This window comes from Trichechus manatus, unplaced genomic scaffold, assembly GCF_000243295.1.
Source record: "Trichechus manatus latirostris isolate Lorelei unplaced genomic scaffold, TriManLat1.0 scaffold00025, whole genome shotgun sequence".
NCBI classification, from domain to species: Eukaryota; Metazoa; Chordata; class Mammalia; order Sirenia; family Trichechidae; genus Trichechus; species Trichechus manatus.
In genome coordinates, this window is record NW_004443961.1 from 19,705,942 (window position 1) to 19,731,626 (window position 25,685).

The following is a 25,685-nucleotide window of genomic DNA, read 5'->3' on the forward strand; positions in this document are numbered from 1 at the left end:
TCTTTTGCAGCAGATTTGCCCAACGCAATGCATCATTTGATTTCTTGACTGCTGCTTCCATGGGTGTTGATTGTGGATCCAAGTAAAATGAAATTCTTGACCATTAGGATTTAGCTAAACAAATTATAGAACTTCTATACAATGGAATACTCTACAACCACTAAAAGGATAATGACTACCTAAACTGATTACCTGGGAAGATATTTCAACATCTTGTACAACATATATATACAAGGAGTATGTATGTATGCTCCTTTTTTATAAATAAGCAAATGTAATTATATTAATATACAAATATATATAAATGAGAGAGAGATTTACTTTATTTCAAGAAATTAATTTACACCATTGTGGGGGGCTGGCAATTCTAAAATCTGTAAGTCAGGCAACAGGCTGGAGACTCCTGTTGGTTCTCACAATTGTGGGGGGCTGGCAAGTCCAAAATCCAGAAGTCAAGTGATAGGCTGGAGACTCCTGCAGGCTTGAGTCTCAAGATATATGGATCAGGTGACTAGAAGAGTTCTGCTAAAATATTTACTTATATTCTGGTGGCAGAACACAATCTAGGTAAACTTCCTTGTTAACTGATTAATGACATGACATTAGATTAATTGTGGAAGGTAATTATATTACAATTTATATTAGATTATATTATGGAACAGTAACTAGATTAGTGTTTGGCCAAACAACTGGGAACCACAGCCTTGCCAAGTTGAAACATAAAATTAACCACCACAGACCATTTGCAGATATTTTAAATGGTTGATTCTTAAATATAATTTTCACCACTTTCTCTGGGGGGTAGGTCCACAGAGCTCCTCATGTTATCATGTCAGAAGCGTAACTCCTAGACAAACTTTTAATACCAAGAAACATACACTTGGTCCATCAACTAGTTACACATTATAAAAGATTTCCCTCATTCCTAAAAATAATAGCAACAGATCAGCAAAAACAAATGTTGTTAAAGTTCCATTAGCTTCATGAAGGAATTATTGACAGAATACTCCATCGCTGTTTAATAGAAAGAACCATGGGCATAGTGCAACAACTCTTAAGAATCCAAAATCTTGCCCCACTTAGATGGACCGTCCCCGGGTAAACATTGACCTGTCTCATTTTTCTCATTGTGTAAATGCGAATTTGCTGTGGATTTTATGTTTCACAAAGGCATCATGGCAATAGCAGCGAGTGACCATAGGTGCTACAAACTGGGGAATCAAACAGCTTGCGTTCAAATTCTGGCTCCACTACCTATTGTGTATTGAGCTTGATCAAATAACAACCTCCCCAACCTCAGATTCCTGCTCAGTAAAATTACTAGTACCCTTAAATCATAGGGTGACTAGTGAGGTAATTCTGGCAGAGCACTCAGTACTCAGCCTGGCAAATCACACCATTACCAGTTGCTGTCAAGGTGATCCATGTGCATCAGAGAAGAACCATGCTTCAGGTGTTAAATAAATATAAGCCATTACTACTAGAGTACTTTTATATATCAAGTGTCTTACAAAGCTTTCTTACTATAAAATATTTATTCAACACCTCCTATGTGCAAAAGTGTGATCAATACAGTGATTTAAAAAAAAAAAAAATACTGCCCATAAGAAACTAGCAGTCTTAATGTGGAAATACATCCTACATGTCCCTCAAGTAATTCGTACAGACAACAGATAAAAAAAACTAAACAATCTTTCTTTTACAAGTTTGCCTTCCTACACTCTTCAGTTAAGAGCCTCAGAGAGCCATCTACTTTTGAGTCATGTAAACGAGGTTCAGCCCTCCTTAGTCTTTCAGTGTTTAATACCAGACTCTTCCATACTTCTTCTGAACACAAGTGGGGTTGCAGAGCAATGCCGCTGCACTGCACTCGACCAATACAACAGGAGAGTTTTAGCATCCTGTAATTACTAGCTCTGGTTTTTCTTTCTCTGAAGCCTATTTTATGCTTTTGAAACGTGACAGAGAAGGGAAACAAAGAGAACTGGGGAGTCAGCGGGAGGCGGCTTACCATAGGTAAGGTTCCTACAGGATTGCAATCGTCAATCCTACTATTCTATCACGGTTTACTATTTTTTTTTTTTTTAACAAAATGATTTTATTCCAAACAGTCCTTTAAACGTAGACATCTGCTTACTGTTTCAAAGCACCATTTAAAAATCAACTGGGTCCCTTATTTTTTGTCTCAGCAACATTTGCTTTACTTCCAAGTAATTTTTAAATTACTGTTATTTGTTGGAAGAATAACAGCCACAACCTACAAACCACAATTTGTGCCACAAAGTCCAGTCTTAGCCCAGATCTATTTTTGGCTTCATAAGAACTTGAGCTAAAGAATTTCACTGCATTGCTCAAGTTGGGTCATAAACAGTCTCTGAAAAGAAAAGCAAGACAACATAAAATGCTGTACAAACCAAAAATGGTACAAAATATAAAAACAGATTCAGGTTCAAACATCTGATACATAAATGGAAACATACCCATGTTTGTCTTCAGTCCTGACTCACTCTTTTTATGCTCCTATAAAACTCCGCTCTTACTTCAATGTAACTCTTAACTAAGTTGTACTGAAATTTATCTGATTATAAGTCCATCTCCCCTTCATACAACCCCACAAGTCAATCAGCTTTTCAAGAGTAGAGAAAAGGCTATACTGCTGAACAAGGATGTAAATTAGGGAGAGAAATTAAGATGAGCAGCATGAGGCATCCTCATCCCACCCAATGTCATCTGACCTAGAGGTTCTTTAAAATGACTTTGGTTTTGACTCTACCCCTCTTCCTGACTCAAGGACTAACAGACAGCTGCCATTAGTCATTCTTTTTTTATTTTTTAATTGTTGTAATAATATATATAACCCAACATTTGCCAATTCAACCTTTTTCAGGTGTACAATTTAGTGATTCAATTACATTAACCACTCATCAGTCATTCTTTAAGTGAAGACTATAGCCTTCAGTGACGCACTGCTCAGATCACACCCTGTTCTGATGGAAAGCTCCAGTGTATAAGAGAAATAATACAGAACAAATTTCCCTGATTACTAGAGTTGATTATCAGTAAATTGAATCAGTTTCATTTAAGTTTTAGCTAACCTACTTGATAAATAGTACACCTCTAAAACTAGCCCTTGCTGAAGTGCTGAGCCATTTAAGCGGGACCTGAGAAAGGTGGTAGATGCCTCTGGGTGGTACAAATGGTTAACGTGCTCAGCTGTTAACTGAAAGGCTGGCAGTTCAAGTCCACCCAGAGGCCCCTCAGAATAAAGGTCTGGTGATCTACTTCTGAAAAATAAGCCATTGAAAACTCCATGGAGCACAGTTCTATGCCGACATACATGGGTCACCATGAGTCAGCATTAACTCAACAGCAACTGATCGGTGGTTAAAAAGATAAAGGTGGTACACTCAGTACTTGTCCAGCAAACATGCTATCCAATCTGAGCAAATCAGAACAATAGCTTCCAATTTTCTTTTCCAAAGAGTTACTTTCCTCAAATTCTATTCTGCTGCTCTAGGCTTCTGCTTAGGTAGGGGAAGGGAAACAGGAATTGAAGAGAAAAACAACATGTTCTGTGATTAAGAATTGCAGCAAATTTCCATTTATTCTGAAGACTGAAATCACCCAAATTTTCTTGATAGTATCCCATACTCTTGACCTATACTTACATATATGATTCTAAGACACAGAGTTCTTCAAGCGTCTTCAGAATTTCTGAAGAAAAATTAAATTACGTTCCAAATCAACTTAGCAACAAGATATAAAAAACAGTGGCATGAAAGCTACCAAGTGTTCCTCCATCACCCATGGCAACATCACCAACCAAGTACTAAGTACTGAGCCAAACTTACACCTTAGAATCTTTCTCAACAGACCAACCTGGAAATAGAGACATGACCTCAAACACAGTATAAACAGGATTAAATAGTGGTGAGCTTATGACTTAGAGCCAAAAGGCCTGAGTTTAAATTTCAATTCTGACACTCAAAGACAAACTGACCATATAAGCATCCAAACAGCAACATTTAGAGAATGACACATGACAACAGGCATAAACTGAAGCCTTCTCAGGCATACCAACACATGTGATTACCATACTCATAAGCCGCATGAACTTTGGACAAGTTAATCTTGAGCCTTAGACTCTGTATCTTTAAAATGCGAATAACAGGGTACAGAATTACACCTCCAAAACAAAAACCCACCCATGGTAGTCGAGTCAATTCCAACTCATAGTAACCCTACAGGACAGAGCAGAACTGCTCCATAGGGTTTCCAAAGCTCTAATATTTACGGAAGCAAACTGTCACATCTTTCTTCCATGGAGCGGCTGGTGGGTTCAAACTGCTGACCTTTTGCTTAGCAGCTGAGCACTTAAACCCTGCACCACCAGAGCTCCTTATTAAACCTCCAAACCAAAAAGCCAAATCCATTGTCATCGAGTTAATTCCGACTCATAGCGACCCTATAGGATGGAGTACAACTGCCCCATAGGGTTTCCAAGGAGTGGATGGTGGATTCGAACTGCCTAACCTTTTGGTTAGCAGCCAATTGCTTAACGACTGTGCCACCAGGGCTCCGTTAAACCTCTAGTAACTATAAATTGTTTTCCTACCTCTTTCAGCTATATAATACTATATTCTATGACGCTGATCCAGGGAGTTCAGAAACTCCAAAAACACCATGCATCTTACAAAAGTAAACATCAAGGAGACGAAAATTTGTCCTTGAGAGATACAGGATATATATACATATATATATATATATATATATATATATATAAAATCCATAAAATTCTTTTTTAATCAGTCTTTTCACTTGCAATTTTTTTTTAAGATTTCGTTTAAATTCTGATACGTGGCCAAAACTAATGAATCAGAACTCTATATTTCCACAGTTTCACTTCTCATGGCTCCATAAAAGTACACATCCTGTCGTATTAGAATTTTTTTTTTTTCTTTAACATCCCTTATGCCAGACTGGAAACCCTGGTGGTGTAGTGGTTAAGAGCTATGGCTGCTAACCAAAAGGTCAGCAGTTCAAATCCACCAGGCACTCCTTGGAAATCCTATGGGGCAGTTCTACTCTGTTCTTTAGGGTTGCTATGAATCAGAATCGACTAGATGACAACGGGTTTGGTTTTTTGGTTTTGGAATGCCAGACTGGAGTCCTGGTAGTGCAATGGGTAAGCATTTTTCTGCTAACTGAGAGGTCAGCAGTTTGAATTCACCAGGTGCTCCTTGGAAACCCTATGGGGCAGTTCTACTCTGTTCTATAAGGTTGCTATGAGTCAGACAGTAGCACATTTGTTTTTTTTTTGGGGGGGGGGTTATACCAAACTAAACAATTTTAAAAGAATCACTTCTGTTCCTCTTGTAATCTTCAGTGTTTAGGGCAGTTTCCAGCACATAGTTGGTGCCCAGGGTTGGTTAAACAAATGATCAATACTTTATCAATAGAATCCTTCATTACCCAGCCCTAACCCTGGTACACATTCTCACGCCACAACAACGGTCTGTAATCACCTCTGTCCTCATGTTTTCGCATCTAAGTTTTCATACTTGTAAAGAATAAAAACAATGCAGAATATTTCTTCTCTATATAGTGATTTTACCAATTTCCCTAGTGGGATCCATCTAGGAATCCAACTAGGTCTTGGATTTTTGAGAGATTCCCATTTTAAATATTTATTCAGAAGATTGCGATCCTTGGCGCAGTGGTTAAGTGCTCGGCTGTTAACTGAAAGGTCGATGGTTCAAACCCACCAGCGGCTCTGTGAGAGAAAGATGTGGCGATCTGCTTCCGTAAAGATTACAGCCTTGGAAACCCTGTGGGGCAGTTCTACTCTGTCCTATAGGGTCACTATGAGTTGGAATCGACTTGACGGCAATGGGTAACTCTTCAGAAAGAATACCAATCTGCCACAATACCAGATTATCTATGCCAGTTGCCATTGTTTTCTACTATCCTCAATGGACTCTATCTAATCAAAACTATGGAACCTTCTCCCAGAAATGAAGGTACACTTGACAAAAACCACTCCACTTATTTTTGTGGGGTCAGAATCCAATGGGGAAAAAATTAAAACCAGAGCAAATTAATACAGCCCCAATTCCACAGCACAGAAATGGCTTCAATGGTAAAATGGTTTTAAGTTGTGAGGAAGCCCCAGGGGTCCCTAAGGTATTTCTAGGGTTTCTTAAAAAAAAAAAAAAAAAAAGTGTAGTCAATCACAGATGTGTTTGCTTTTTCTCTGCTTCATTGCCCCCAGACTCAGACTACTCTAGGGGGTGGGGGTCTCAAGGCAAAACAATGAAGCATTTGACAACCTCAAAAGGTCTGAATGACACTCTGGAAACAGTCAAACTTCACTTTGGGCTGTTCACTGAAGTACAGACATTCCATGACACATCGCCCACCTTGAGCTCAGAATATAAACTAAGTGAGAGTAACAAATAATTTAGCTATTTTGTATTGTTCAAAAACACTTCTCTAGCAGTCAGATCAAGAACAATCATAAAGAATTTCTTCTGCATATTTCCCAATAGCCATGAAAACTTACCTAGCAAATCATCCCCCTACACCTTAATCTGTTTGTTCAAAATATAACTTTTATTTGGAAAGAAAAAAAACGAGCTCTAGCAAGCTAAATTATTACTTAGTTTTTTTATCCTATACTAAATAACAACAGTCAGATACAATTGTAAATGTCTATTAAGATAGAGTTAGGAACTTTGTCATTTCACTTTACCTCCTCCCTCAGAGTTTCTTTTGCTCCTCAAAAATAATTTTAGTCAGATAGGTACAGGAATAGGAAAAAAACTGCGAAAGAAAGAAGTGTAGTTTCAATATGAGTACAATATTAAATGTTCTGAAAGCAGACAGATTCTCAGTAACATTGCTTCAATAAAAACTTCCTAAACCCTTTCCTTTTTTTGTTCCTTTGAGAAAACGGTGAAGCAATTTGCATTTACAGCTTAGTTCCTGTTTCCAAAATACCCCTTTAACTTTTTCTTTTCTCTTTTTATGGTAGGTATAAATAGCACCAAACTGTCAAATCACAGCTATTTTGTGTGCTACCTATACAAATAGGTCTGATTTCTGGCCAGTCATAAAACAATTACTGCTGAATTCCTCTGGCTCTTTGATATCCAGCTTGTCCACTGGGCTTCAAAGCTAGCCTCCAGGACTTTTCTTGGGGGCACTGCTAAAAACAATCTCAAAAGAAACACAGAAGATAAAATGTTCCCACTCCTGTAAACATACAAAGACATAACTACAGAAGTAAAACAATTCTGCAGCATTGTGGTGGGGTTTTTACCCCCAAGAGAATTTAAGATGTCCAAGTACTTTGAATTGTTCTTTAGCTCTGGGGGTGAACTAGACTTTCTTCCCCCTCTTACATATGGCTATATTACCCGTTTTAAGTCTCTAGAAGAATTACTTTGCTTTCACAGAAATTTTCTGATTTATTAGAATAACATCCCATGGGAACTTACTGGGATGGAACAAAAGTTCAGCTTCTTGAGCACATAAATAACTATACAGTACAGTATTTATGCAGTGTAGCAAAATTCATTCAAGCTAGAAGCTTTGTATGAGGTTAAAGTTGGTCAGAACATCAAAAAGAGGAAATTTATATACGGGCAATTGTATGTTTTGACTATAAATTTACAGGACTGTTTCTTACATGGCTTGTGAAAAATCACTAGATTATATGTAGAATAGGTGAGATGACGTAACACATAAAAATACCTAGTATATATAGCACATACATGTGCTTGAAGTGCCAGTCAGATTATTTCCTGTTAATCCACCGCAAAAAAAAATACATCTATTACAAGGAAATAAATGCTAGGTCCTATTATAGAAATGGACAATTTGGCATCTTGAAAGGATAGCAAATGTGATATGATCATGAAGTCTCCACACTGCCCAGGGTCTTACAATAAAATTTCATTAAGGTTGATATGTATGTATGTATAGACAGACATTCACCCAGAAAGAGAAAAACGTATCATTTCTTTCCTTTTTTTTTTTTAAATTCCTACCAATGGCATCATGCCAAATCAATTTTTCCTTAGCACAATACTTTTGGCAGCTCTATCACAATATGCCAGTTAAATGGAAAAAGTATTTCACAAATTAAGTAGTTGGCCAACCTGTGATTCTGCACTAAAAATACTGATGGTATAGACTCCATTTGTATCTGAAAGAGCATTTCAGATACATGCATGAAAAGTAAAGACTACCTTTGCTCCCAAAATCTGCCTTATTTCTCCTTCTCCTTTTCTCTTTACCACTTGCTAGAATCAAGAACTTTTAAAATATCAATCCAGATCTTATTTATGCACTCTTCTATGATCTTATCCAAAGATATATAGCCACATTGTTTTTTAAAATCTATAAAACAAAACAATTCTTGTAAGCAGGGCTTTGAACCAGAATGAACTGGTTCGAAGCCCTGCTTGTAAGTAGATAGATGAATCCTCCCCTTATAACCCAAAAAACTTGACAACTCAAAATCAGAGCCACCTGTTTACACCTCTCATCTCAAGTACACAGCTTTTATCTCTGATCAAATCTGGCACCCAAAGTTGGTACTAAATTTCCTCATAAAAACATGATTATGTAATCTCTTCAATCTAGCAATATTTTTTCTCTGGATTTTTTTTTTTTAACCAATGCCAAATGCATCAACATACAACAAAATTCTCAACATAAGTGATATAAATGCATTAAAAGTAACCTTTAATCTGTGCTATTAACTGATTTTATTCTATTTTGGCACGTTTGAAGTAACTCATCTAAGGATTAGTTAGGCTTTTCTACACTTCTTTTTATCAGGACTCTACCATTCTTGATTTAGTTTTGAGAGAAAAGGGTTTGCAAAAACTATAATAATCTCACAGCTGGAGATGGCTGGAAAGTCCATTAGTACTCATTGTGCCCTTAATTTGCAGGAAGCCTTTGTGCTCTTCTACTCCTCGTTTTACATGCTGAGCAGTTTTCACTGATAAGGTACTTATAAACCAGTTATTTTAGATTAATGAAAAGCCCAGTAAAATTTTATGTAAAATGGCTGTGAACTTTCTCTTTAAAATACTGAAATGTATCTTCAGAGTCTTGATTGCATTAAAATCTTAACCCTGGTAATTTACCTCAATAGTTTTCATGTGAGTAGGCAAAGGCAGTCTTAAATTTTTTAAGAAGTATTATTTTCAAACACAGAAGGAATCCAAATTTTCAGACTATGAATTCAGATTGAATGGCTGAAGCCTCAGGGCAAACACACTGATTTAATCACATAGCGGTAGGTTTCAAAATCTTGCCCTCTTCAGCCTTCACAATATTTCCCTGCCCTTTAAACCTACAGCAATTATGCAAACACGTTATACAAAAGGAACACAACCAACATCTTTGGGATTTTTAACATTATGACATCAATATCGAGAGCAGATTGCATTGTTTTAATTCAACACTTGCCCAAAATGAGATTTTAAAGTCAAAGACAGTTATTTCCTCCGGACTTCAAGCCAAAAAAAAAAAAAAGGACATTTAAATACCCAATTATCATGGAGTATAAATCAAACATCAATTTTCACAATTCCCTGAAGGCCTTCAGGTGTAAAAAGCAAAGTCTAACTTTGAAAAGTCGAAGTTGAAGTTTTTAAATTTGTCTAAATAAAAGCAAAAATGTTGAGAACTGTCATATTCTAAGACACAAAACTATATTATCATAAATTGTTCAAATTACTAATTTTCTGCTACACAATCTTTCTGTAAATCAGCAGTTCTGATCATAATCACAGAGATTCACACTGAACATAGCAAGTATATCATTCATATCTAACAATCGCAAGTATATCCACAAAGTATAAATGATAGTGTCTGAAACTAATAGGGTTAAACAATTTCTTTTCTGAGGCCACTGGCAAAATCTACAGCAGCTGTCTAACTTTGCCTTTAACGATCATAGCAAAAGCTCAAGGAAGTGATCCAATATAGCGCTGTCTTTAGTAACCAGATCGTTTCTATTTCATTTTCAGCCAAGGGAACGGATAATGAAAACAAAATTATTCCTCAGTCAGTAAGTTTACTCGACAAGCTAATTTTTACCAACCTTTTATTCACATGCATAGCCATAAGAGCTGTTTCTTTTTTGTGTGTAGACAAGTATAATAACTTTTAAATGCTTGCTACATTAGATAAACTTCAGATGGCTATCACTTCCTTAAACCCACTTATAAAAACTACTGGAAAACTTTTTAGCTATTCAAGGAAGAGTACTGAGCTAAAAAAGAAAAGGCAAACATTTATTTAGTCATTGCTGCAAACTGTTGAGCCATAGATCTTTGATTCTATCAGTAAAGAAAACTGTAGGAATCATACAGTTTTATATACAGACCTAAAACAACTGTATAATTCTTTAATAAAAGAAATAACTTCAATTCCTCAAGGAATTTTCCACCTAAAACTACTTACATTGTTAAAAAAGAAAGCTTTCTCATTATACATCATTATCCAGTTATTACCAATACGTCTGAGACACTCAAATTCTTCTGTACCTAGTTTGTGGAAAACAGGTATTTCAGACATCTAATTAATCATATCTGACAGATACTTATTTATTTTAAATAGAAATCCAACAGTCTTCATAATCAATTTTCTTAAGAACGTGAATAGGGAAACAAAGTAATGAAATCGATGAGCCAACTAAGTTATGTTATCACTCTGGTTAAAAACATAATAGGAAGAAGTCATGTTGTATCACTGCAACATTTCCCATTTCAATATTTAAGAAGTACAAGTAAATGTAATAATTGTTTTACTCAAATAAGTTTCCCTAAAGGGCAATTTTTAAGAGCAATTTTAATCCAGTATTTTAATTTGTAACATCCAGTCCTGTTTACTACCACTAAGATTTGGGCCAAAGCAATTTTAGTTAAATTTCAGTCTAGTATACATTTAAACGATATGCCATAGGTAAGAGATACTGATTATAAACATACTTGATATACTTTCTAAGTGTATGCTATCATTTTACACTATCTCAGGTAGAAGAAACATGGCTTCAACTATTAACAACTGAAAATGACCATCGGGTGTTGGTTTCCCAAAGGAGAAAGACCAAAACAAAACAAAAAAAAGCTATGCATTAAAAGACACACAAATGGAAATTCCTGAATTGACATATTTATGAATGGCTCACTTGTTTTAAAAAGTAAACTCCAAATACTGGGTTAACATATTTCACTTTTAGGGATTTAAACTATAAACTCTTCAAATAAAATTAAATAATTAGCTTGCAAGTAACTAATTGTGGAAATTCAAGAATGAAAAACTATCTCTGTATATTCTCCATAGGTCAGGAATTTAACTGGTTATGTTCAATATAATACACTTAGTGGGTCTTGGAGCCCACTGCCTGTAAAATCTCCCATGGAGATTCAAGACCACCCATTGAAAATAGTACAACATTATTGCCTTGAGCAAGAAGCTGGTACATAGGACTGGTTATTCAAGCCTTTTAAATACTATTTTATTGTGGGATTGTGGGAGGTGGCGGGGGGAGGGGGATTCATGAGTGGATGGGGGGAGGAAAACTCAGACATAGAAAGAACAGTAATTTCTAAAGCAGAGGTGCCTGTCCTGTCCCCTACTCCTCAAACCACCCCCACTTTTAAACAGCTACATAAACAAAGTAATAAGTGCTCAATTTCAGAGAGAATTACATTATACTCCATTTGAACAGGCTACAAAGTACTTTTATTTGAAAAGCTGCTTCTCCTCTGTTATAAACAATTTCACTGGGCACCAATTTCAGACAAGGGAAGATGGCTTGAGAGATGGGAGGTGGAGTTAGGAAAAATTCACTCAGTGTCTTTCAATGCCTTAAATAGTTGATCCAATAAAGATCCTTTAGAGAAAACTTTAAGGCTATTTTTTTCCTCCAAGTAAGCAAATCATACAGGAGGACTTTTCTTTTCTAGGGTACTGCACCCTGTCTCTTTAAATTCCAGGCCTGCCCCATTTCCCACGCATTCAATGAAAGCACCATGTTTGCTGGCCTCCAGCCCACAATGTCAAGTAGTTTTCTTGCTATTGAATTTCAAGATTATTCTTTTTGGATCATTTGCCCTTTAGTTTTAAGCACGCCAAAGCAAAAATAATGTCTTTCTACAATAACATAAAGAAAACTCTGAGGCCTTTACAAGTCTAAAGTAGAGAACACCTTGTCCTTTAGTTCCCCTTTCACTGCAAAATATGCTCCCACTTTACATGCTCCAAATAAGGGCTATTTATATACTATCTGGGTCTACCATAGTTTTGTCTGTGCTACAATAAAATTCTATGAGTATACTTAATTTAGTACCAAATTTGAAATCTCTAACAATCTGCAATATTCAAACCAGTTCTTACTGCTCAAATTCTCAAGTCTTCAGCTTGGTCCCTCAAGCATTAAGTTAGAATTAAAAAAAAAAAAAAAAAAAAAAACCTTTATTTTACATATTTGCAGTGAAAATTTCCATATAAATTAATTTAATAATAAAAAATAGTAAGTAAATATTATGAGTTGTAGTCATGGTGCCAGGGAGTGTATTTCCCTCATTCTTGAACATACGTTAATCCTGAAGAAAGGAATCCAGGTCATTATAAACCTCACTTAGAATTCTCTCAAAAGGAATAGAAATAGTTGAATAAAAATTTATCAGCAGAACTAAGTCTGCAGAAAATAATGTATTCCAAATGCTAGCAAATAGAACTTAGAGTGGCAATTTTATTCAAGTAGCCAATAAAGAAACACCCAGATCACAAATATCAATATTTACATTTTACAAACAAACACTTTAAGGTGGAGTTAATCTGGCTAGCTAACATTTATGAATTTTGTAAAAGCATCTAATACAAGGAGAAAACACATTTATTTTGATTTTACATATAGTTTTGATATGTAATACAGCATAGCATACTTTAATGGTAATTTTTTTAATGTGTAAATAGACAAAGATGCTTTTCCGTAGATTATAATACCATAGACATAATTAGAGAAATTTCAGACTGCAAAAAGATCTTGGAGGACAACTAAAATTAACCTCCTTATTTTGCAGAAATCATTTCTTTTAGTTATGTTTAAGGGGCAGTCATACCAATCTAGCTGCAATGTATATAACACACGAAGTTACATTTGAATTTTCATTTTTAAAAGCCTCTAGTTATTTTTCTGGCTTATATATGAGATATTACTAAAAACCATTCGAGTATTTAAAAAACTGTTTATATTTATGCAATTATGCATCAACTCTCTAACTAAAAGGGGCTACTCCTTTTCTTACTCCAAATGTGTTTTTACCTGGTTTTGAGTACTTCTTATTTTTCATCGTTTCATGTTAATTTCCAAATTATCTACAGAGACCCACAAACTGGACATGAAATTATAGATCCTATTTATTCCTAACATCATCACCATGTGTCTACATAGCATGATGAAAGTCCTTTCATTTGTAGCCAATTTTTAAAGTCAGATGTAGGCTCTGAAAAATTTCTAACACTGCAATCAAGATGAACATATTTATTAACAAAGTTACACTTATCAAAACTCCACAGGGGAAAAAAAAGTCAAAACTTTTCAAACATTCATAAGAACTCCAAAAACATACATTGTACTAAGCTATTAAACATCGTCTTTATGTTACAAAGAACATTTTATATGAGCTATATACTTATAAATCAGGTTATTCTTATTAATTTTATAACTTCAACATTGGGACATTAGCATTTGTTAATTGTTAAGAAAGGTAAAAACAGAACATAATATTTCTTCTTAGGCTTACAACCAACTTATGAAACATCTGTGCATATATTCACAGTAATATTAAAGGAAAACATTCGAAATGACCAGGTGGGTAAAATTCCAAATAACAAAATAGGAAAATATTCCTTGGGGAAGACATTCCTGTTTATGCTCCAAATGAGACTACTTTTAGAAAAACTAGAACGTTTATGTAAAGTTGTCCATGTGAATATGTAAATATCTAGTTTTACTTTCACATAAGTAATAGGTGTCGTTCAAGAAAGCTTGAAAAATCCAGCAAGTTTTACCGGTGACAAGAAGAATTTCCTGATATCCCACCTCTCAGAGATAACTTCTATTAATATTTTGCAACTGTATTCTCTTCCCATCTTTTCACGGATGTATTTTTTTCTCTCTTCACTATCCATTATGGAGTACAGTCACACAATTCTCAAAATGTGGGTAAAGATGAACAGTTCTGACCATTCTGATATAAAGAAAATGGGCTGAATCAACTACTAAAATCAATGATGATTATAACACCAAAAAGAACATCCACAGGAAGATACTTCGTCAAGTAACATTAACTACAAGTTATTTATTTTGTAGCCTTTAAAACATAAGAAAACTCTCCTTTATTTGCTCCTTTCTTGAAAATTTCTGCAGTTCTGTATCTTTGTATAAATTAATTCCTTGGCTCTGGTCAGGCATTTGACAATTCCCTCATCAAGTTGGAATAATAACTGGAATGATTTTTCTTTGACCTAACAGTTACGCAGTATATTGCAACTGAGCAGTGGAAGGGTACTTGCTTTTTAAAACAAGATCAATTAAGCATCTGAATTATTAAATAGAAAAATCTTGCAAGTATGCTGAGTGATCAAAATTTTGATATACTTTCTTCTAACCTGTTTACTCGATCATATAGGTCCAATTCCCCAAACATTATGCTCCACAGGTAGTTATCTAGTAGGTGATACTTTAAAAAGCAAATTAAGTGACAAAATTTCAAAGTCTGGCCTATATTATATGAAAAAAAAAAAAGGGTCAACTTTCAAGGAAAAACCAATGATCTAATTACCTCATCAAGAACCCTATTTGAGGAAGAAATTTCAGATAAACACAGGGTCTCTTGAGTTCTTGGAATGCTCCAGCCTGCAAGCAATAGCTGACAGTGCAAATGGCAGCAATAAGATCAGAAATTAACTTTTCATAACCAAATTTAATCACCTGTTTGATGAATTACCCATGTTATCTTCTGCTTCCCTAGTACTGTAGACAATCTTTTTACCCATTTCACTTTCCAGTCATCATAAACTGAAAAGAAAACAAACCAAACTCACTGCTGTCGAGTCAATTCCAACTCATAGCATAGCAACTCTACAGGACAGAGCAGAACTGCCCCACAGGGTTTCCACAGAGCAGCTGGTGGATTCGAACTGCCGACCTTTTGGTGAGCAGCCCTAACTCTTAGACACTGTGCCACCAGGACTCCATTCATCATAAGGAGTGGCAAAATTCCAATATACTCACAGTCATGTCAACATTAATTAAAAAAAAAAAAAAATTTCTCCCCAAACTACTAGATCTAAGAAAAGTGAGAAACTGAATAGAGTACCACATCTAGTGTCTAGCACAATAACCAATACACAGCTGATACCTAATAATTGGTAATTGTTTCACGGTTATTATAAAAACATTAGATGAATGACAAAGAACTCATGCCTTTTTTGAAAAAAAAAAAATACAGAAAAAAGTATTTCAAGGCTGGAAAAGCCCATAGAGCTTATTTAGTCCAAACACATCACTTCTACCTCTCAGGCCAGGGCCTTTTCTGCTGCATTGCTAAATTTCATTCCTACCAGTTACTGGAATATGTGACTCCTATTTTTAAAACTAAAAGGCTAGTTGTATTTCATGGATTAGGTAGTAAAAAAAGGATAGAGCTGGCCAAGTCCCTCAAATTTGTGTCTAGCTTTTGAAAAAGTATCTATCTGAAGTTAACTGAAGAAAGAATAAAGGAGGAAAGACAGAAAAGAGGAAAAATTCATTTTTGCCTGTTACATAAGCTAAAACACATTTTAGAAAATGTGATTCTCGGCAGACACAATGTTTCCTGCTAAATTCAAGTGGTGGTTCTGTTTACACAAAGTCAATTATTAGAGGTACAGAAGAAATGACTTTCAGAACACTGAGTAATAATTTACCACTTAGAGGAGTGGAAGCTACTGTCAGGGGATCTAAAACCTTCTTCTGACTTGCAATATCTTCCTTTATATTTTATTGCTGCCAAAAACTTTCAATGTCTAGAATACTACCTTGATAAAAAAGTATCAGTAGTATCTACAGTGATAATACAGGTTCCATCTCATCTGATGTGTAACTCTAATGTAACACAGGAGGAACAACAGATACATATCCAAGGAGAGGTGAGTGCTAGACTGATTGAAGCATATATGCTCTGAGCACTTTATAAAGAAAGTACCTCCCCACCCACTGGATAACCATTTTTGTGCCTAGATAGGAAAAGTCACACAGCAAGCATCTCTGATAAGACAATCTGGAATTATGTCAACATTTTGGAATAACCTATTCCACTAAAAACAACCAAATTCCAACAGCCCAAACTATTTTTCACTAAAAGTCACTTTTAAACAGCTGCTTGTAATACAGAAACAGGGAAGAAAATCAAATGAAGGAAAACATTTTGTAAAATAGAACATTTCTTCAAAGAACGCTCTCATTATTTAGCAACTCACATTGATAAGGGTATTTTGGGGAAAATGTGTGGATGATACAAAGCCTACAATAAACCTTGCTTTTAAACATTCAAATGTTTTAAATGTTTATCAGAATGAACAGATATTCACGAATAATCAAACAGTAGCTGTCTTCCTAACACCAACCCTGGGGGGGCGGGGGTTAAGTGTAAAACATAGCTACAAAAATTAAAAGGTATCGTGCAGACTAAATTTATAACTAGAAACATTAAGAGGCAAGTAAATCTCGCTACTCCTAGTCTATTATTATTAATACTTTAAGGAAATTGTTAACATATATTTTCCTTTTTTTACATACACACAGCATTTGGCCTAAAACAACAGATGATTTCTGCTGGAACAAACAAAGAAAAAAATCTGGTTTGGGCTAAATTATTTTAAATTAAAAAAAAAAATCTGACTCTGAGAATATCAATCTTCTAACATGGATAATAACTCTAAATTCAATTGATCATCTCTATGATCACTTATCAACATTATTTTAAACAAATGGACCTCCAAAATCAGAACGAAGTCAAAGATAAGCCACAATTTCCTTTAATAAAAAGTGATGATACATTTATTTTATCCAAAAAGTTAATTGTTAACTGCTACATACTAACTAAATCACACCCAAATAGTAGCTTTATCTTTTCCGAAGTTCAACGATAATAGCCTTCTTCAGGCCTCACTGTGAACACATCACACTTAAATTAGAAGGATTAGGTCACACAGCACTGTTTCCTAAAACAATGTTCTGCTTCTTTCACGGAACTGCAATCCTGCCAAAAGAGGGGGGCAGGCCCAAAATATTAGGGGACACCATTCAGCAAAAGGAGCCCTAGTGACGCAGTGGTTAAAGCACTCACTGCTAACCAAAAGGTCTGTGTTTCGAACCCACCAACCACTCCACAGGAAAACGAGGTGGCAGTCTGCTGGTTCCATAAAGATTTATAGCCTTGGAAACCCTACGGGGCAGTTCTACTGTGTCCTACGGGGTCACTATGAGTTGGAATCGACTCAACAGCAGTGGGTTTGGTTTACCATTCAGCAACAATATTTCGAATGATTTAATCTCAGAGGAAAACCTTTAATTAATCCATAAAATGAATTTGATTTCACCTGAAAGTAGCTATGGAACTTTTTCCTTTTAAACAGCGTCTACCATGGTTACCACCACTTAATTAAATCCTAGATCATGTCTACAAAAGCAGTTATTGCTGAACATTTGTCTGCTAATACAAGTGAATAAATTACTCAATGTTTTAAAAAGTAAACATTTACCACCATTTATTATTAAAGTTATCTTTACACGGGCACACTTGTGACTCATTGTGTCCACATGCAAGATCACTTCACATTTCTAGACTTCTGATTAAAGTAAAATGAGAGGGTAAACAAAGATGAAGAATCTCAAGGGCCCTTCCCAGCTCTAAAAGACACAAGCACCCTGAAGGCAGGATCTCCTCTCTTATTTGCATCTCCCACAGACCTTTCACTGTACCCTGCAAATATAAAGGATGTTGGTTAAGCATATTACCATGCCCACAAATTATACTTTTAAAGAAGAACCCAAAACCAGAGAGGAAAACAAAATAAAACAGATCAATTTGACAAAATTAAAAACTTGCATATGGCAAACGATACCATAACTTAGGCTATGAGGAAAAAACAAAAAGGGACAAGATATTTTCAAAATAAATAACAAAGGAGTAACATCCTACAAATTAATAAGAAAAAAACAACCGCCCCAATAGTGTTTTCTTTTAAAGACAAAGGATATAAACAGGAAGTCACCAGAGAGGAAATCCAAATGGTCAACAAACATATAAAATGCTCAGCCCCAATAGGAATCAGGGAATACAAAAAGATACCATATTTCAACGAAATATCAAAAAATAAGAAATCTTAAAATAGCCAGTGTTGGCAAGGATGTAGAGAAATGGTGCTCATTCCCTGACAGTTAAGAGTGTAAACTGTCACAACTCCTTTGGAAAGCAATTTGGCAATGTCTAATACAAATGAAAACGTACATGCCAATAGCCCAACAGGAGCCCTGGTGGTGTGGTGGTTACGAGCTCAGCTGCTAACCAAAAGGCTGCAGTTTGAATCTACCACCTGCTCCTGAAAGTGTGCTAGATACACAGTAAGGGCTCTAAGAAACACTTGCTGAATGAACTAACATTAATTTATAGTTAATATTTATGCATATAGTTAATATTTATGTATATATAAAGATGTCTACCAAAATATTAATTATGGGTATTTGTGAAGAACATTTCAGATAATTTCTCTATATATTTCTGTATGGTTTGATTTTTCTACAATGAACACATATGTATAGACTGGGGGGAAATCACATTATTTTCAATTGCATGTTAAAACATGGAATATACTGATTCTTAAGAAAGGCTGCACTGTACAACTGTGCGATTTAGTTTCCCAATTTCTATGACATCTACAATCAAAGTTAAAAAAAACTTACGAATTCTCTGTAATATCAGATAAATACATAGCACTAGAAACAAGAATACGAGAACCACAAAATATAAAAGAATAAAAAATTTAAAGCATTAAAATACGTGGAATGAGAGAGATGAATGAAAGAGACTGGCCACAAACGTGTATAAGCACACAAAACAAAATGTTGTAAAAGAACATTAATTTGTATAACTGAGATAAAAGGATTTCTCTTTCTACATGGTAGTTTCTTCTTTGAGGGGTAAATACATAAAAATCAAAAAGGAAGTATAAAAGCCAAGGGAAAAAATATAGAGTTCCATATTGTTTCCTTTAGGACAGTGTGAAACATTATGTTTCAGGGATCAAAAACATTCTAGAATCTTGTCAGTGAAGATTAAAGTCCAGTAAAGTTCAGTAATAGATCAGGTTCTTGCATAATCATATAATTGGTGTATAATTAACACTCTCCCGCCCCTTCCTCCAAGTAGCTAAGCTTTCCGAGCTCTCTCTTGAAGACATCCAGACCACTAAGAGGTTAAAACAAGAAAAGTTCTGCATCTTAGAACTATAAAAGCTGTGTTAAGCAGTGGGGATCATCTGTAAGAGATGATCAGAAAAAAAGAAGAGGGGCCAAGGTCAGTCCACAGAAGATCCATTAGAAGGAAATTTCAAAGGACCAAGAGAAAGGTAATTTTAAGGTAAAATTATCAAACCAATTGACATCCCTGCCCTGCCTACCTCACAAAGAAGTAGTGCTACAGAGGGTCACCTAAAATAATGCATATAAAAGACCTTTGCAATAATACAGATAATATATACCATAAAACAGACGATGATACTAACTATAAAATAATTCAGTTAAATCACAAATTTGGAGTATGCTTTACTGAAAAGAGCTGTTAGAAAATTGTTATGCTGTAATTTAATCATGCAAATACCTTGGAAGGTTTACCTTTTCCCCTTCCATTTAATGAGTGTTTTTATTAGCAACAACAATAACTGTTTTAAAAAAAAAATCAGCTTCCATTTACTAGGCAATTTGTCTGTGCCCGATAATATGCTGAATATTTTTATATCAGGGGTTCCTAGAACTCCTAGGAGTCCTCAAGACCCTTTCAGGGGACTGGAGAAATTAAAACTGTTTTCATAACAACTCTAAGATGTTATTTGCTCTTTTTCACTCTCATGAGTGTAAGTGGAGTCTTCCAGAGCCTACATGGCGTGTGATAACACAACAGAACGAATACACAAGCAGATAAGAAAATCCTGTTGTCTTCTATTAAACCAGACATTTAAGAGCTTTAAAAAATATAAAAGAATGCCACTCTTCTCGTAATTTCTTTTTGTTTTAGAAAATATGTATTTTTCACTAAAATGTTATTTATGTGTTAACATGTAACAGGTTTATTATTTTTAAACAAAGTAATAATTTGTTTAAAGTGTCTTGTTTTTATGTCTAATACAGTAAATATTATACAACTTAAGTAGAAAGAGCTTTTGGGGGGGTCCTAATTTTTACGAGTGTAAAGGGGTCTTACAACCAATAACTTTGAGATGACTGATTTATATTTAATCCTCAACTTATGAGGTAATGGTTGGATTCTATTATCATGTCCATAACATAAATGAGAAAATACACACAGAAGTAACTTGCCCAAGAACACACAAGGAGTCTCTTAAGTCAGCATATGAATATAAGTCTGTAATTCCCAACCCAAATTCCTCCTCACCCTTAAGCAACAATATCTGTCCAAGATGGTTAAAGATCACTTTTAGACAGCTACATGCTAAACCTTGTTAAAAAGACAGAACTCTATCTGGGTTATTTACTGTTTGTCTTTCCATCTTAAAAACGCATTCTCATTGTACTGTTTTGAATATATAATTAACACTTTTTACAAAATCAAACATTACAAAAATGTCCCACCAACACCACAAGAACCCACGAAAGTAAACCATTGGGAAGTTTGGTGTTCACTATTGCAGAATTTATTTCTACACACACATATGGACACACACACACAAATACATACTTGTATCTGTATAAACATATTTTTTAAATGGAATCATACTGATTTAGCAACTTGTTTTATCTCACTTAATACCTCTAAATATCTTGCATCTATAAATAAATTTTACTCTTTTTTTATGGAGTACCATCACTGAAATGTACCCAGTTGGGGTCTCCTATATGGCTTACTTTCAAAATTTTGTGACCACAAAGACAGCCCCAAGAAATATGCAGTATCTTTATGCACTTATGAAGTCATTACCCGTAGGAAAATTCCTAGCAATGAAATCGCTGGGTCAAAGGGTATAAACATTAAAAATCTTAATGAATTTTGCCTAACGCCCTCCAAAAAAAGTTCGTACCCAGTTTACATTTCCACAAAAGCATGTGAGAGTACCTCCAATAGTTCAGCTTTTAAGTGCCAGTGAAAATTATAATAGTTTATGTTGCTTCAAAATGCCAAGTAGTAAAATTGTTCTCACAGGTCATCTTAATTCCATGCAGAACTGTACAAAAATCTTATAGCACTTGCTGAATGTGTCAGTATAATCATCCATCTTCATTTTCTCCTTACATCTTTTAAACACCTCAGAAGAGAAAATACGCCAAGTACACATAGTATCTTGCAAATAATAAACCCTCAAATATTAGATACTCTGATAAAAAGCTATCCAAATTATTTCAGAAGACCCATTTAACACAAATCAGAACTAGGCAGTAAAGCTGGGCTCAAACACTTAAATCAGAGTAAAGTTATGTGTTAATTTATTATGCTTTATCTGCCCACTCAAAGGACAAAGCCTTCAAATAAAAAGCTATCAAATCACACCAGTGGCCAAATTAGCTTACACAGAATAATAAGCAACAGACTTTATATCAGAAATGTCAACGGAACAGATTGCAAGAGTAAGGATGGCTGTACTTGGAAAGATAAGTTCACTTAAATTCACATACTGAAAATGAAATTATTAATATTTTAAATGAAATGTTTTGAATATGACCATTCCTTTCAGTCATATCAGACTATTATAAATCTTTGGTACTAATAAATAAGATATGGACTTTTTTTGTAGACAGTTTAAAAATGCATCAGACTCTGACCTGCCTATTCTGTAACAGCTAACGGATATTCCAGGCTTCACTATTTCATCAAGATCTCTTTTCTAGGACTTAGTACTAGTTTTTAAATGAAGGTCTCCCACACATCTTGGTGGCAGAGTAAAACCTCATTAATTCAAATCCAATTAGCTCAATTCTGAAATGGTATATGTAATTCTCATTAGGCAACAAGTTGAAAATACTATAATTTCTTCCTCTACAAGTTCTCATAATATTACTGTGAAGCGAAGGAAATCAACCTGAAAATCAATTCACTTTTTTAAACCAAAGAATTATGAAACTAAGGACTCATCCATCTTTCCAGCTGAGCAATTTATCCTCAATTCTAAGGTTCCTCTCTGTTTATGCTACTGTATATGGCGTAAGTGATTTCACTTATCATTATTAATGACCATTCACAGCTTAACTTAAAGTACGTGCATTTCTTTTTAAATATTTTGTTACTCAGATTTTTCACAAACTCATTTTTGCAGTTTCTCCCATTTTCAATGGTTAAAATTTTACCCTATCACTGATAGGTCAACAACATACCAAGTATAGCACCTTAAAAGGTACAGAGGTAGACTTAGAAACGTCTGGCATTCTTATTCTGTATTTATTCTTGTCATTTTGAAAGACCCTATAAACCAAAAAATAAGTCCCAGGATTAAGTGACATGTTTGGTGTTGCTTGAACATACAACCGTACAACTAACTATTCCCAACGAACAGAGAAACATTCTCTTGCGATCTGAATCATGTGTAATTACAGTGTGACAAGGTCTCTCCTGGGCTATGTAAGCTGGCATTTTTCCCAGGACTTGTCACAGCATGGAAAGCACACATACAAATAAAAATCCAAAAATAAACATTTTAAAACAATGGCTTACAGGCTGCCTAAAGAAACTCCACAGTTGAGAATAAAAACTGAAGAGTTCAACCAACAAGCAGACATCTCTCACTAGAGATGTCTGAGAAGAAATCACTGTTATCAAGCGGCTTACCATGCCTAGCAACAACTCCCAGGTGTGGGATGTGTGGGCAGCACCCCTGAGTTCCCTCAGGCTGGACAGAAAATCATTAAGTATGGGAAATAAAGGGGATGTCACCACACACACCCACTAAAGCAGACAAACAACTGTGAAATATGGAAGAGGTTGATCATCTCTAATTTCATAATGCCAATGTGTTGATTGTAAAGGAGTCTAAACAAAGTTGCCTTAATAGCTATACCTGTTGCCAACTGAGTTAATTTTCCCAACACAATAAATATTGCTTTTTTATTAAGTGTATTTCACCTTGAAGTGAATAGCAGGCAAATAGCAGTAATAGTGCATACCAAGGATCTTAGAAGGTGGTTTCTTTTGTTTAAACTCCTCTGGAGTGGCTCTATAGACACATGGAAAGCAGAGAGAGAGAGCGAGAGAGATACCAAGACGAATCATACCTAACCTCATATAGTGACAGAAACTTGACAATACTCAATTTTATCACATCTTTAAGGAAATATAAAGTATAATATCTCTGGCTATATTTTTTTTTACATAAAACGGTGGTAAAATCTAAATTTTTTTCCCTATAACCAATGTATATTCCTACCCCTTTATTAGAAGGTGGATTCATTTATTAATCATCCAACAAAGCCCATCAAATTTAACTGTTCAAGTTTTCCAGAGGAGCTATAAACCAAACCACTAACAGCAAAAAAACACAATCCTACTTCCCCATTACACGAGCTTTGGAAACAAAAATAAGCATCAACCCCAACCTCTGCCACCTCTAAGGCACACACATTTCTCCTTTCTTTATTCAGCTCCTGAATGTTCAATAATTTCCACAGAGCTCTAAGCAGAATGGAATTTATTATGATGTTGCTCTAAGAAACTGCAGGAGTTCTAGATGCCAATAAAGATTACAGATCAAATGGAAGATAACTACTAACCATTGTGTCGACTTAAGATAAATAAACCTGCTCACAAACAAAGCACCTTATTGTATTTGTACTGTTACCTCCACTAATCCAACTAAAACAACCAGACAGTAGCTTCCCAGAGGTTGGAGGAAATTGAAATTGGGGTTTCTCGAACCCTCTTTAAATATCTTTGCAAATGACAATTCGTTTCTTTTTTTCAAAACTGTCCTGCCCTTTATGGAAAATGTTTGGGACCACAGAGGCTGAGCAGAATTATGCAAACTAGACAGCAAGGCTAAGAACCAAGGTGGGGAAGGACTAAGCAGAAGACATACACACAACACTATTCCTCTAAAACTTAGCTTCGACCTTTCCAGGGACCCTCTTCCCTGCAGATCACATCGGGCAGACACTTGGGAACCCTGCTCAGAATCTAACAGGCAATCAAGTGCCATCGAGGGCCAGGAACGAGTAAGCCCCCCAATTTTAAATCCTGACAACGGAGGAGTGGGGGAAGTTGTCTAATAGGAAAAGTCTATGGCAAATGGCACCCAGTGTCTCATACACACACAGGAAGGCAGAGAAGACCCTACAGGGAGTCCACTTCTCCAAACGGAACAATAACTACATCCAATGTATTCTTTGCTAATAACACAGGTAAATCTCAATTTCTCTATGAAGAGGCACGAGCCGTTTACTGCCTCCAGCCTCGATCCCCACATCTCCAACCCCAACAACTAATTGCACCTTTCCCAGAGATCCCGTGGCTAACCCCAGAGGACTGGCGAGGGCTGGCTGGGGATGAATAAACACTGAACACCTGACGGTCCTTTCTCTGCGGTGACTTTCAAGGAGCCAAAGGCGCGCGCGCGGGGGGCGGGAGCCCAGACCCGCGCCGCACACCCGGGTCCCGAGGCTCCTCCAGCCAGTGCGCGCGGCGCGGTGGGGGAAGTGGGGGGGCGGGCCGGGGGACCGCCGGGGCCCAGCGATTGTTTCCAGCGCGAGCCAGGACATTTTTTATCAAGCCCCTTTTGTATTCGAGCCCTACCTCTTTTTGGCCTAGGAAAGCTTTCGTGCAAGTGGAAGACGACTTTCTCCACAAAGTGCTGTATGTTACTGTGCTCCGGGCCGCGCACGAACACCATCCAGTCGTGGGTGAAGCCCTCCACGGTGGGTTTCTTCCTCACCTGGGCGCGGTGCCCCAGCTCCAGCTTCACCTGCACGGCACACTGCGGGCAGGGGGAGGAGAGACAGCCGTGAACAACAGGAAGGCGGCCGTGTGGCACTGAACATTGCGCCTGACATTTTTTTCCTCCTCCTTGAAAGGCACATAAAAGGAAACGGCGGTGCCCTGTGCATCCACGTTCCACGCGCGTGGGCGCGCACACCCCCAAATACACCCCGCCCGCCCGGCCCCGCCTCGGGCCCCGCAGCTACACCGGCCGGATTGTAACGGAATGTCATCCCCCGTGTTACCCCGGCTGGGAAGGGGGTCGCGGGGTGGGGGGAGAGCACACTCAGCCACGACAAGCACGACAACAAATGCATCGGAAACAAATTAGAAGACAATTAAGGAGGCAATGCCGGGGCGGTTTCCCGGCGTGGGAGGGGAGCTGGCTAGGACCCCCGGGGGGTGGTTCTGGCAAGC

The 25,685-nt window shown here is 36.3% G+C and overlaps 1 protein-coding gene across 1 annotated transcript in view; it reads right to left on the reverse strand.

The window, feature by feature from the left end:
• Nucleotides 1–25,685, reverse strand: part of MLLT3 (MLLT3 super elongation complex subunit) — a 300,966-nt gene that overhangs the window by 274,066 nt on the left and 1,215 nt on the right. The window contains exon 2 of the mRNA XM_023728567.1: nt 25,086–25,266. Coding sequence (XP_023584335.1) covers nt 25,086–25,266 — 181 coding nt within the window. The remainder of the gene's footprint in view (nt 1–25,085; nt 25,267–25,685) is intronic.